This window comes from Sorex fumeus, unplaced genomic scaffold (assembly GCF_029834395.1).
Source record: "Sorex fumeus unplaced genomic scaffold, SorFum_2.1 ptg000034l, whole genome shotgun sequence".
Lineage (NCBI taxonomy): Eukaryota > Metazoa > Chordata > Mammalia > Eulipotyphla > Soricidae > Sorex > Sorex fumeus.
This window is the reverse complement of record NW_026606091.1, coordinates 35,474,106-35,487,797: the sequence shown is the minus strand read 5'-3', so window position 1 is coordinate 35,487,797 and position 13,692 is coordinate 35,474,106. Positions and strand designations below refer to the sequence as shown.

The following is a 13,692-nucleotide window of genomic DNA, read 5'->3' as shown; positions in this document are numbered from 1 at the left end:
TCTGCACTCAGGAGTCATTCGTGGTGGTGCTCAGGGGACCATATGTGATGCTAGAGATAGAACCCAGCTCTTCTAGACGCAAGGCAAGTACCCTACCCCTTGTACTATTGTTCCAACCCAATGTTACTTATTTTTTAGGCTTATTTTCACTTGATTTTGCTTGAAGGAGTGAGGTAAACCTTTTCCAGGGATGCTATCTGATTCATGTTTCTTTGTGGAACAGTCAAGTTCATTTTCTATGCTGATGGTCCTTTAGATTTCCTTTTGTACAGCAAGTAACTTTTTAACAAAAAATTTATTAGTGAAACACCATGAGGTACAGTTGTAGACTTAAAAATTTTTGTGCTTGGGTTTCAGTTATACAATGATCGAGTACCCATCCCTCCACCAGTGCCCATTATCCACCACCACGCATCCCAGTATCCTTCCCACCCCACATCCCCCCATCCCACCCTGCCTCTGTGGCAGGGCACTCCCTTTTGTTCTCGCTCTCCTTTTGGGTGCTGTGGTTTGCAAAAGAGGAGTTGAGTGGCAATCATGTTTGGTCTATAGTCTACTTTCAGCATGCTTCTCCCATCCTGGGCGGATCTTCCCAACACCCTTTATTTGGTGCTCCCTTCTCTATCTGAACTGCCTTTTCCCCTAGCATGTGTGAGTGGCCTCCAAACCATGGAGTAAACCTCCTGGAATTTATCTCAGCTATTCTTGGGTATTAGTCTCCTATTTTGTTACTTTATGTTCCCCAGATGAATGCAATCTTTCTATGTCTGTCCCTCTCTTTCTGACACATTTTGCATGATACTTTCCATGTAGTACCACTTGTATGTAAATTTCATGACTTCATCCTTTCTAACAGCCACATAGTACTCCATTGTGTAGATGTACCAAAGTTTCTTTAACCAGTCATCTGTTCTCAGGAGAGCAAGTAATTTTTAATATGAGTTGCTTTCTGTTCCCACTCAGCAAACATCCTTCAGGAAAAGATTTTATTTATTTATTTATTTTCATAGAACACATTAATATATTTTATTTTTTTTAAGTTTTTATTAGGAGCGATAGCACAGTGGTAGGGCGTTTGCCTTGTGCACAGCCAGCCTGGCCGAGCTGGGTTCGATTCCTCCGCCCCTCTTGGAGCCCGACAAGCTACTGAGAGTATCTCTCCTGTACGGCAAAGCCTGGCACCTACCCGTGACGTATTCAATATGCCAAACACAGTAACAACAAGTCTCAAAATGGAGATGTTACTGGGCCCGCTCGAGCAAATCGATGAACAACGGGAGGACCGTGTTTGTTTATTAGTGAAACACCATAAGGTACAGTTGTAGACTTACAAACTTTCGTGCTTGGGTTTCAGTTATACAATGATCGAGTACCCATCGCTCTACCAGTCCCCATTCTCCACCACCAATGATCGCAGTAACCCTCCCACCCATCCCATCCTATCCCCCCAACATTTTTATTTTTTTAAATGTATTTAACATTTAATATGGGTATTGCATGGAACGAGATATTTTGGAATTTCCAGATCACCTTGCATGCAAAATGCTTTGACTGTGAGTGACACTGGCCAGAGAGCGAAATATCTGTTTTCTGTTTGGTTTTGTTTAGTTTTGGGTCTACACCCTGTAATGCTTAGGGCTTACTCCTAACTCTGTGCACAGGGGTCACTCCTGAAAGTGATGGGGTGGGCTTAACTATAAGCAGTAGCACTGTAGCACTGTTTTCCTGCTGTTCATCAATTTGCTCAAATGGGCACCAGTAATGTCTCCATTGTGAGACTTGTTACTGTTTTTGGTGTATTGAATGTGCCACAGGGAGCTTGCCAGGCTCTGCCGTGCAGGAGGGATACTCTTGGTAGCTTGCCGGGCTCTCTGAGAGGGGCGGAGGAACTGATCCCAGGTCAGCCGTCTGCAAGGCAAACACCCTACCTGCTGTGATCTTGTACTGGGGATCAAACTGAGGTTAGCAACATGCGTGGCAAGCAACCCCTGTACTATCTTTCTGGATTCATCCATGCTATTTCCATTACTCCTAAAACCCAGTACCACAAAATTAGTGGCTTAAAACCAAATCCAGGGGCTGGAGCAATAGCAAGCGAAGCGGGTAGGGCGTTTGCCTTGTATGCGGCCGACCTGGGTTTGATTCCCAGATCCCATATGGTCCCCTGAGCACTGCCAGGGCGATTTCTGAGTGCAGAGCCAGGAGTAACCCCTGTGTATTGCCAATATACAGGGTGACCCAAAAAGCAAAAAAAAAAAAAAACAAAAACAAAAAACCCATATCCACTTATTACCTCATAATTTTGAAGTCAGTAGTCTGAAATTGTACTGAAAATACTTGATTTTTAAAAGTAGCATGAATAATTAACTTCCATTAACATTATTTGTTCTAGTTGTGAAAACTGAGTTAGAAAGTCAAAGAAAAATATGACTTCTATCACCAAAGCTATTATGAATTGGGTGATCTTGGTTACATTACTTCTTTTGTTGTTGTTTTTGGGCCACAATCTGCAGTTCTCAAGACTTACTCCTGGCTCTTCACTCAGGGACCACACCTGGCAGGCTCTAGAGATTATATGGGATGCCAGGGATGGAACCAAGGTGGGCTGTTTGCAAAGCAAATGCCCTATCTGATAAACTATCTCTCTGATCCCGTATCTCCTAGCGACACAAAATACATTGTGGTATACTAATACATAAATCATAGACATTTTTAGTTTATAAGAGTGCTTATAACAAAGAAATGTTTAGTAAGTTGTAAATATAAATAAGAGTAAATAAAAAATCTGCTTGGCATAGGCAAAATGATCAAAAATATTAAGTGAGCAGTTTTCATAAGGAGATGAAATAGAAAAATATCTCATAAAGATAGAACCTTTTTTTTTTTTTTTTTTTTGCTTTTTGGATCACACCCGGCGATGCTCAGAGGTTACTCCTGGTGGTGCTCGGGGTACCATATGGGATGCTGGGAATTGAACCCAGGTCAGCCACGTGCAAAGCAAACGCCGTACCTGCTGTGCTATTGCTCCAGCCCCAAGATAGAACTTTGTGGGGGGCACACTCCAAAAAATGCTTTTAGGGATTATTCCTGGATCTGCAGTCAGGAATTACTCCTGGTGGTACTCAGGGGGCTATATGGGATACCAGGGATCAAACTTGGGTCAGCTACATGCAAGGTAAGCACCGTATCCACTGTACTATCACTTTGGCCAAAGATATTACTTTTAGCTTTTAAAATAGTGAAATGCCTGCCCAAGCCCTAAGACTATGGTTTACCTCTTATCACAGAGTCAGGAACAATACCTGAACACTTCTGGGTGTGGCTCAAAAACAACAAAAAGAATATGGTTTAATGAGCTTTTCAAAAATTTATTTAGGCTTTCTTTTGGGGTTACACCTGGTGATGCTTAGGGTTACTCCTGACTGCACTCAGTAATTACTCCTAGCGGTGCTTGGGGGACCATAGGGGATGCCAGGGATCCAACTTGGGCTGGCTGTGGGCAAGGCAAAAGCCGAACCCGCTGTTCTATCACTCTGGCCTCTGTTTAATGAACTTTAACAAATGAATGTGCCTGTGAAACCAACATCCCTCTAGAAGCACAGACTCTCTGTCACCCAGAAGTCCCCTTGTCCACATTTCAAGTTACTCCTTTTTATCCTATAGAGAGTAATCACCGTTCAGTTTCCAAAAATTAATTAAAAAATTTAGTTTTGCTAATTTTGTTGAAATTCACATGTGAACCATATATTATGTGCACTTTAGAACACATGTTTCTTTAGTACACATGTGTAGTACGTTTCCTTTGATCAAATAATGTCTGAGATTTATCCATATTTTTGTTTCATTTGTTCATGCCTTTATTTTTCTGAGTAGTATGAATATATAATTTGTTTATGAGAGCTTGTTGCTATTTTCTGAGGGCCACATGGAAGACAGAATCAAAATATAGAATTTAGATTTAGTGATAGTAAAATTAAGAAAAAAATGCCAAGAAAAAAAATCTACTAAGAAGTTTTAAAGATGACGCTCTTGAGCCTTGGAAGCTTTGAAACGATACAATGAAATGAATTTCTCTCACAATAAAGTTAATTTCTTTTGCCTAAATATGCAAACGGAAATTTTCATATACCCATCCTCCACTTCTAAAACTATAAATTAACGGTAATGGATCATATTACAAGGGCAATTTATGTGTGTGTGAGAGGTAGTAGTGATGGGATGCGCAGTGATAAATAAAATAAAAATCCATTTCTCTATAGTTCAAAAAGTATACTGGTGTAAATAGGGATATGTCGCTTAACAAGAAAGACAGGTTTCTAGGACTGTAAGACTAAAGCTAAATTGAAATTTAATGGGTGTGTGTGGGATGTGGGAGAGAGGGGTTAGGGGATGGTTTGTGACACACCTGGTAGTGCTCAGGGCTTATGCCTGGCTCTGTGCTCCGGATTCCTACATTGAAGCTCTTCCTCCTACCTTTTTTTTTTTTTTTTTTTTTTTTTTTTGCTTTTTGGGTCATACACGGCGCTGCACAGAGGTTACTCCTGGCTCATGCACTCAGGAATTACTCCTGGCAGTGCTCAGGGACCATAAGTGATGCTGGGAATGGAACCCGGGTAGGCCGCGTGCACAGCAAATGCCCTACCTGCTGTGCTATCGCTCCAGCCCCACCTCTCATTCCTTGTAGGAATGAATTGCCCCATCCAGGTCACATCCAGGTTCCTATCCCCAGGACACTGTCCTCGCCAGCGCTTTCTCCTTCTTCAGTTCAGATAAATTGTTCTTTTGCTAACAGCACGTGATTCTGGGTCCGAGGAACCATGGTCCGGCCGGGGAGAGAATAAAAGGCTTTTTCTCCCCCCCCCCCCCCCCCCCCCCCCCCCCCCCCCGCTAGCTGTAACCAGGGCGACACCCTCGGACGCCGGGGCTTGTGAGTCAAGTTCCCGAGCGAAGTCGCAGTCCAACTCGCACTGCGCCAGACCCTGGCGTAGGGCGCTCAGGAGCTGGTCCGAACCCCGCGCACTTCCGGCGCGGAAGCCCCTCCCCCTGGCGGGGCGGGGCCGAGCGCTCCCGCTCCCGCCTCCCGGGGCTGCGCGCGGCGGCGGCCCGCGGTCACGTGAGCGCGGCGCGGCGGGGGGAGGAGCCCTGATTTCCGGGCGGCGGAAGGAGACGCGGCCGCGTGAGGGACCAGGCGATTTGAAAAACACGCCGTGGGCGCCGGAGGCTGCGGCCGGTGCCGCGTGTGGTCTGGGGCCCGCTGGGCTCGTGTGCTCGCTCCAGCCTCTTCCCCTCGGCGCCGGCGCGCCGGGCTCCTCAGGTGAGCAGCTGCCGTCCCACCGGGCCCTGCGGCGGCGCGGGACGGCGCGCGGCCCGAGCGAGCGAGCGAGCGAGCGTGCGGCGGGCCGGGGCCGCTCCGCGCCGCAGTCCCCCCGGCGTGGGGTGGGGTGGGTGGGTGGGGTGGGGAGTGGGGCTGGCGCCGAGGCGGGGCGTGGAAACCGCAGGTCCGGGTCGGGGGCGGCGGAGAGGGTCTTGAGTGGGGGGCGGGGCGTGGGCGTTGGTAGCAGCCGGGGTGACGGGGCGGCTCGGCGCGGTTTCGGCGCCCCGAGGCCTCGCGTCCCGCCGCCCGCTTTCCCCCCCTTGCCTCCCCCAAGGTTTCTTCCCTCGCGTCCGGGGGGGATGCTGCTGGACCGAGACCGGGCCCCGGAGGTGTGGCCGGGAGGAGCCGCCGTCCCCTCCCGCTCCCCCCGTCCATCCCTTCCTGGACCCCTGCTGCCGTCCAGGTGTGGGCCTGGTCCGCGAGCCCTTCCCCGCCGCGCCGAACCCGCGCCCGCGCTCGTGGGCCCCTCCTACCTGCTGGACATCATCGGGGGCCGCCGCCGCTGCTGCTGCTGGTGTGGCGACGGCGGCGACGGCGGCGGGCTGTTGTTCCTGGTGCTCCCCGCCGAGTTGAGTTTGGAGAACTCGGGAGCCGGAGGGCTGCGAGCGGGAGTGGTGACCGGCCGAGAGCGCACGGGTGGCCCCCTAATTCATTGGCGGGGATGGGTGGGGGTTCGGGGGGCGGGGCGAGAAGTGGGCTTCTCGGGGAGAAGCCGAAAGGCGGCTGGGTCGCAGCCCTGATGCTTTAGGATCTTTCCTTTTGTTGGGATGAACGGGGGGCTTGTGGGGTGGGGGGTGCCGGGAGGCACCTGCGGGAGTGGAGGCTTGAGGTTTTTGCGGGATGGGTGCCCCGGGGTTTCTTGCGAAAGGGGTCCTGGCGCGGGGTGGGGTGCGGTAGGGTAGGGTAGGGTAGAGGTGAGCCCGAGGGAGGCCCTGCTTTTCAGTCCTGGCATCTGCAGCTGTTGGTGTGGTCGGCCGCTCTGATGTGCCCTAGCATGGAGCCCTTCGTCTTGAATGTAAAGAAAACGGAATTTGTTTCTTTTTCAGGGGTTCCTAGTATTAAACAAGTGGCCCTCGGTGTACCAGCTTGATCTTTAGAAGTCAGGGTCGGCCAATCCGTGCAGCTCTGGTTTTCCTAAGATACAACAGTATCTGATAAAAAGTGGTGGGTGATAGGGCATAAGCCAGACGAATGGACTGTGGGACCACCTTTTCGGCAGTTGGAGGCTGAAGATCGCGCAGAGGAATTGGCAGCTAGGAGGTGGGGTGGGGTGAGGTCTTCCAGGCTATCCTGGACTCCCTTTTCCCCTGCCTTTTATTAGCTAGCAATGAAATTTTTGTATTAAAAGAGGCCGGGAGTGTCGAGCATACGGGCCTTCTCTCAGGTTTTATTTACAAGTGCACTTAAAGTTTATTAATGTTTTGATTCTTGGGCCACATCCAGCGATGCTCAGGGCTTACTCTGGCTCTGCATTCAGCTGAGGATCACTCCTGGTGATCTTGGGGGACTGATCTTATGGGGATTTGGGGATGGGTCCTGGTCCGCGGTGTGCGAGCACACCTTACCCACTGTGCAGTCTCTCCAGCCTCAGCTTATGCATTTTTTTTTTAATGAATCACCATGAGGTAAAGTTAACAAACTTTCCTAAGTTTCAGTCATACAATGATTGATTACCCATCCCTCCACCAGTGCCCATTCTCCACCACCATGGTTCCCAGTATCCCTCCCACCACCCCCACCCCATCCCCTGCCCCTTTCCTCTGTGGCAGGCACATTCCCTTTTATTCTCTCCTTTTGGGTGTTAGGGTTTGCAATACGGATAGTAAGTGGCCATCATGTTTGGTCTGTAGTCTGCTTTTAGCACACATCTCCCATCCTGAGGGAGCCCTCCAAGCATCATTTACTAAGTGATCCCTTCTCTATCCCAGCTGCCTTTTCCTCCAGCATGTGAGGCCATTTATACATTTTTACGTTGGATCGGGTGGATTGAAATTCTAGGATTGGGTGAAAAAGGCAAGCCATCCAATGTTTTTCTCATTGTCACTTAAAGTGTGTGTAGCCTGACACCTGGAGGCACATCATTAAAATGGATTTAGTATTTTCCGTACATGCTTCTTGTAATAATTCAGTGCTAGTTTATGTAACACATTTAATACTGTATGTGACGTGCACTGGTCCTGAGAGTTCAAGAAAATGGGTTGGATACTGAGAGAATATTTATGTTTAATGACATGCCAGGCATAGTTCTGAGTTGTTTTTGCGAATGTGAGTTCATTTGTTCCTCATTCATCTGCTTTAATTCAGTGAGGAAACAGTTAATCGTGGAGAGAAATCAAAGTCTTAAATTAATGGCCTGAGGGGGCTGGATCGATAGCACAGCTGGTAGGGCGTTTGCCTTGCATGTGGCCGACCTGGGTTCGATTCCCAGCATCTTATATGGTCCCCCGAGTACCGCCAGGAGTAATTCCTGAGTGCAGAGCCAGGAGGAACCCCTGAGCATTGCTGGGTGTGACCCAAAAAGAGAAACAAATTTTTTTAAAAAATTAATGGCCTGAGTATGAATAGGCAGCACAGATAAAAAGATTTTAAGTTGAAAGGTTTGGAACGTAGTTGAGTATTGTGACGGGGTGAAGTGCAAGAAAGTAGGGTTCTGCCTGAGTTATATTACAATAGTTACCTAACTGGTTTTTGTAAATTACATGATGTGCGTCCCCCTTTTGGTATTGAGCCTGATGTCTCGTACAGGTAATGCATGTGCTGTACTAGGGAATTACAGTAGTAGCCCCTATATGTTTCTTTTTTGTTTTGTGAGGTGGGGAGAGGGACACACCCAGTGGTGCTCAGGGTTTACTCCTGGCTCTGTGCTCAGAGATCACTCCTGGTGGGCTTTGGAGACCATATTGGGTGCCAGGGATTGAACCCTGGTTGTTTATGTGCAAGGCAAGGCTTGCCTTACCTGCTGTACTATTGTTCCTGCCCCCTTTATATTTCTTTCATGTTGCTTCTGTTCCTGTTTTATTAAAGACTTTAAGTTTATATATAGTATGGGATTTTTCTAGTGTTCAAAATGCTGATATCTTTATTTTTGTCTGCGCAGGACATGTTTAGATTACTCTTGCTCTTCACCGTGTTCTCCTTGGACATGAAATTCATGCCCATTAACTCTCCTTTCTGCATATTTGAAGTTTACCCGTTTTTCAAGCCACACTTTTCCTATTACAGATTTTAAATAAACTTTTAATTTGTTTCTTAATTAAAAAACTTTTTCCCCCCTTCGTTTTGGGTCACACCTGGCAATGCTCTGGGGCTACTACTAGTATAGGCTCTGCACTCAGGAACTACTCTTGGTTGTGCTCAGGGAACCATACGGGATGCCGGGGATTGAACCCACATCCGCTGTATGCAAGCAACACCCTACCCTGTTCTATTGCTCCAACCCCAACCTTGTAATTTTAAACATTTCCTCTTACAGGTTACATTAAGTAGTATTCATTTTTAAACTTTGTTTTGCTAACTTTTCCTCAAATATATAAGGGACAAGAACTTCCCAACATTTATAAGGTGTACCTCTAGCAAGCCGAGGTGACCTTCTTCCTACTCTCTGCTATCCCACTGCAATTGGAGGTGGTGTGGGCAGGGGAAGACCTTTATTTATTTGGGTGAGGGAAGGCCACATACCTGTCAATACTCAGGAGTAGTACTTGGCTTTGCACTAAGGAATCAGTTCTGTGGTGCTTGGGGGACCATATGGGATGCTGAGGATTGAACCAAGTGGGGCTTATGCAAGGTTAACCCCTCTGCCCTCTGTACTTTGTCTCCAGCCCTGAAGGGCTTCCATTTAGCACATTGCTTGACAAAAGCTTTCATTGCTAAAAAGCCTTGATTTGTGAATGGTAAGACAACTTATTAAAGACTTCTCTTTATAATTGTTTAGGAGAAACTTTCTTTTTTGTACTTTGTAAGGTACTTTTCATTTAATATTTGGATCTTCTGGCTTATTCACTGTTAGATTTGGCGTGATTACTTTAGAAATAAATATTGAAGTAGTGAAAAATTCAGAAAATAGCTTTATTTTTATGACTTTTCCCTTTTCCTCAGTTTTGGTGCTTTCATTGCTTGATGAAGAAACCATCTTTTGGTTTACAGTGTAATGGAATTTAAGGAGTTTAACATACCTAATTGTCACCGTTCCTTTTTTATTCACCACTAAATAAAAAAAAAATCTGTCTGCTCTTTCTTCTCATTTTACCCCTTTTCCCCATGGTAATCACCATAGCTCTTACTGGATCTTGGGATTTTGTTTTTTGTAGTTCTTATCTGTTTATTCATTGGTTTTAAAATTCTTTTTATTTATAGCAGTCAAGAATGACTAAGAAAAGAAAACGGCAAGATGATTTTCAAAAAGTAAAACTAAAAGTTGGTAAAAAAAAGCCCAAGTTAGAAAATGCCACTGTTACAAACTTTAAAACTAAGACCATTCATCTACCTGAGCAACTCAAAGAGGATGAAACTCTTCCAACAAATAATAGAAAACTTAACATAAAGGTAAATTATAAATAATGTTTTGATGAAATGAGATATTCTTTGAAATCATCTAGAAAGGTAGGTTATTTGGTTGTTTTGGGCCCAGCAGTGCTCAGGCCTTACTACTGGCTCTTTGCTCAGGGATCATGCTGGGTACCTCTTGGGTGGTGCTTAGGATCGAACTGGGTTTGGCTGTGTGCGTGGCAGGTGTCTTCCTTGGTATACTGTCTTTGTGGCCCTAGAAGGTAGTTTTTACAGAAAGTATTATTAATTCTTAGGGTTAATTTATGGCTGAAATTTGAGATACATCTTTTACCCAAATCTGTCATCACTGTATCTTTCTTGGGTCCTTCGGTAAAACTCTTAATTGAATACATGGTGATGTCTCCCTTGGAAACTTATTTGATTATTTTTCACCTGAAAATTGCTTAATTTTTTGATTGGCTTGATGTATTGTTTGTGATTGTCATACAATTTTCTATCATCTTTGAGGAGAGAGTTGGGCCATATTTGGCAGGAGCTCAGAGGGCATTCCTGGAGTGACTCCTGACAGTGCTAGGGGGACCATATATGTTGCTGGGAATTTGAACCAGGTTTGGTGGCAAGCACCTAAACCCCCCTATTATCCTTCCAGTCTTCATCTATTTTTATAAAGCTCATAAAAGATACGGTCATATCTCAGTTTTCAGCCCACCCCTACATTTGGTTGGGGGCCCCATCCTATGGTGCTTAGGGACTGCTTCTGGCTGTATTTGGTGTTGCTCCTGACAGGGCTTGGGTGTCCCACGCAATGCTGGGATTGAACAGGGTGTTCTGCACTCAACACATATTGCTTATAGGTTCATAGTAAATATGTACAGTTTATAAGTGTGGTGGTTAACATGCCTGCATATAGGATAATTTCAAAAAGAAAATCTTACTTAAAATTATGTAATGTTTTTATTAAGCTAAAAGCTTTAAGGTAAGATTATGTCTGATCTTATGAAAGATAACTTTTAGAAAATACTGAAGCAGTTTCCTTGAGGAATGTTAGGCTGTGAACAGTTTAGCACGTTTATTTGAAGATGATATGATGTACGTACCTAACACGTGTTAAAATTTCTATTTATAGGATTTGCTGTCACAGATGCATCACTATAATGCTGGGGTTAAACAGAGTGCTCTTCTTGGACTTAAAGACCTTTTATCTCAGTACCCATTTATAATTGATGCACACCTTTCAAATATATTAAGTGAAGTGACTGCTGTGTTTACAGATAAAGATGCTAATGTACGATTAGCAGCAGTTCAACTTCTTCAATTCCTGGCCCCCAAAATACGAGCTGAACAAATTTCTCCATTTTTTCCTTTGGTAAGTGCCCATCTCTCTAGTGCCATGACTCACATTACTGAAGGAATTCAGGAGGACTCTTTAAAAGTATTGGACATTCTACTGGAACAGTACCCTGCTCTAATTACTGACCGTAGCAGTATATTGCTTAAGAATTTTGTAGAACTTATTTCTCATCAGCAGCTGTCCAAAGGACTGGTAAATAGAGACAGATCCCAATCCTGGATACTTTCTGTAAATCCTAATCGGAGACTCACTTCTCAGCAGTGGAGGCTGAAAGTCTTAGTGAGACTCAGTAAATTCCTTCAGGCCTTGGCAGATGGATCCAGTAGGTTGAGAGAAAGTGAAGGACTTCAGGAACAAAAAGAAAATCCCCATGCCACTAGCAACTCCATTTTTATCAACTGGAAGGAACTTGCCAACGACCAGCAGCACATCCAGGTTTATGAAAATGGGGGTTCACAGCCAAATGTCAGTTCACAGTTCAGGCTACGGTAAGGATTTCAGTTATGTCCACGCTCAGTTTTCCTGTATTAAATTAATAACTTTTGACCACTGATGGCTAATACTTGGAAGACATGCTGTTGTCTTACGTAGTTTTCATATAGTTATTCATGCTTTTACTTACTTATGGGAGAAGTCATTTAAAAGTAGCACTGCAGCACTGTCCTCTCATTGTTCATCAATTTGCGCGAGTGATATATTCATTTCTCACAAGGCCTAAGGAGAAGTAAAATTTGATAATCTCTTGGCTTTGTTATTTTAGTATTTATTTTTCTTATTACTCTTGATCAGTATAATTATAACTATACGGTATTTTGTTTTACTGGTATCTTATATTTTAAATGTAAACGAATATTTTTTAATTATTAAAATATTTTTCATTCTTACTTTTCATATTAGGTACCTGGTTGGAGGACTAGGCAGTGTGGATGAAGGCCTTTCATCTACTGAAAGCTTGAAAGGATTTATTGAGATAATAATTCCATTGCTAATTGAGTGCTGGATTGAAGCTGTGCCTCCACAAGTGGCTGCTTCTGTTGGAAATGGTATAGAACGTGAACCATTGCAGGTCATGCAACAAGTTCTTAATATTATTTCCCTTCTGTGGAAACTCTCTAAACAGAACGATGAAACCCATAAATTGGTGAGAACTAATGTGCTCTTTATTTTCTTTGTATTGCCTTTAATCATAAATGAATGGATTAGAAATCTGCATTTAAGTGAAATTTGTAACTTAATGTACTTGGATTTTATTCTTTTTTTTATGTAGCAGTACTGCTATTTATTCAGCCACTGATTAGCTGATTGAATTGGGCATGAACTCCACCTTTTTTTTTCATTTTTTATAATTTTATTTATTGAATCATTGTTAGAGCAGTTACAAAGCTTTCGGGTTTAAGTTTTGGTCATACAATGAAACATCCGTACCCTCACCAGTGCCCATTCTCCACCACCAAAAACCCAAGTATAACCCCATCCCACATCCTCCCCCTACCTGTGGGGCAGATGATTTCCACGTTACTCTCTACCTACTTCGATTACATTCAATATTTTGACACCAGACCCACCATTATTTACTTGGAATTTTACCCCAACACTCAGATCTACTGAAAAGGCAACAGTAGACAATTTGTTTTTTATTGCTAGTTATGAATAACACATGATGTTGCCTGGCTGCAGTAGTGGTCGCGTGATTTTGAAATTCAGAATTTTTAACAATTAAATCTGGAGGGATTTGTGCCAAAACCTGCTGGCTTCTGAGATTTGTTCCTGAGTCTCTTGGATCATGGCCACTAAGCAGCTTGATCAGGAGCCAGAAAGGCCATTCATGGGCAGCAACTTGGGGTTTCGTTGGGACAGGGAGGAAAGGGCCGACTCCACCTCATCCTGTGATGCCCCACGTGTCTCGTCACTGCGGGCCCAAACCTGATTGTCCAATGGTCTCTGGAGGATGGCGGCCACTGAGCCGCCAAGGGGGAGCAGGTAGAGGGATAGCATCCTTTCCCCTTGGGGTGGCCTAGTGACAGTAACCTACTGCGCGGTCCAGATGCATTTCTGCCAAAAGCTGCTGGGTTTCGAGATTTGTTTCTGAGTCTCTGGGATCATGGGTGTTAAGCAGCTTGATCAGGAGCCAGAAAGGCCGTTCATGGGCAGCAACTCGGGGTCTCGTTGGGATGGGGAGGAAAGGGCCGGCTCCACCCCCATCCCGTGAGGCCCTGCCCTGTGTGTCTCGTCACTGTGGGCTCAAACCTGACTGTCCTGTGGCCTCTGGAGGATGACAGCCACCAGGCCGCCCGGGGGAACAGGCCAAGGCACGAAACCTATTCCCACCTGGGATGGCCCAGTGCCTGTAACTTACCACAGGGACTGGGCATATTTCTACCCAAAGCCGCTGGGTTTTGAGATTTGTTTCTTAGTCTCTGGGATCATGGCTGTTAAGCAGTTCGATCAGGAATCAGAG

General features: G+C 45.3%; 1 protein-coding gene across 1 annotated transcript in view; it reads left to right on the top strand.

Moving 5' to 3' along the window:
* Positions 1-5,231: 5,231 nt before the first annotated feature.
* The window catches only part of TEX10 (testis expressed 10), a 53,365-nt gene continuing 44,904 nt past the window's right edge, over positions 5,232-13,692 (top strand). Inside the window, exons 1-4 of the mRNA XM_056116991.1 lie at positions 5,232-5,314; positions 9,731-9,919; positions 11,010-11,722; positions 12,132-12,375. Of these exons, the coding sequence (XP_055972966.1) occupies positions 9,740-9,919; positions 11,010-11,722; positions 12,132-12,375 (1,137 nt within the window). The 5' untranslated portion in view covers positions 5,232-5,314; positions 9,731-9,739. The remainder of the gene's footprint in view (positions 5,315-9,730; positions 9,920-11,009; positions 11,723-12,131; positions 12,376-13,692) is intronic.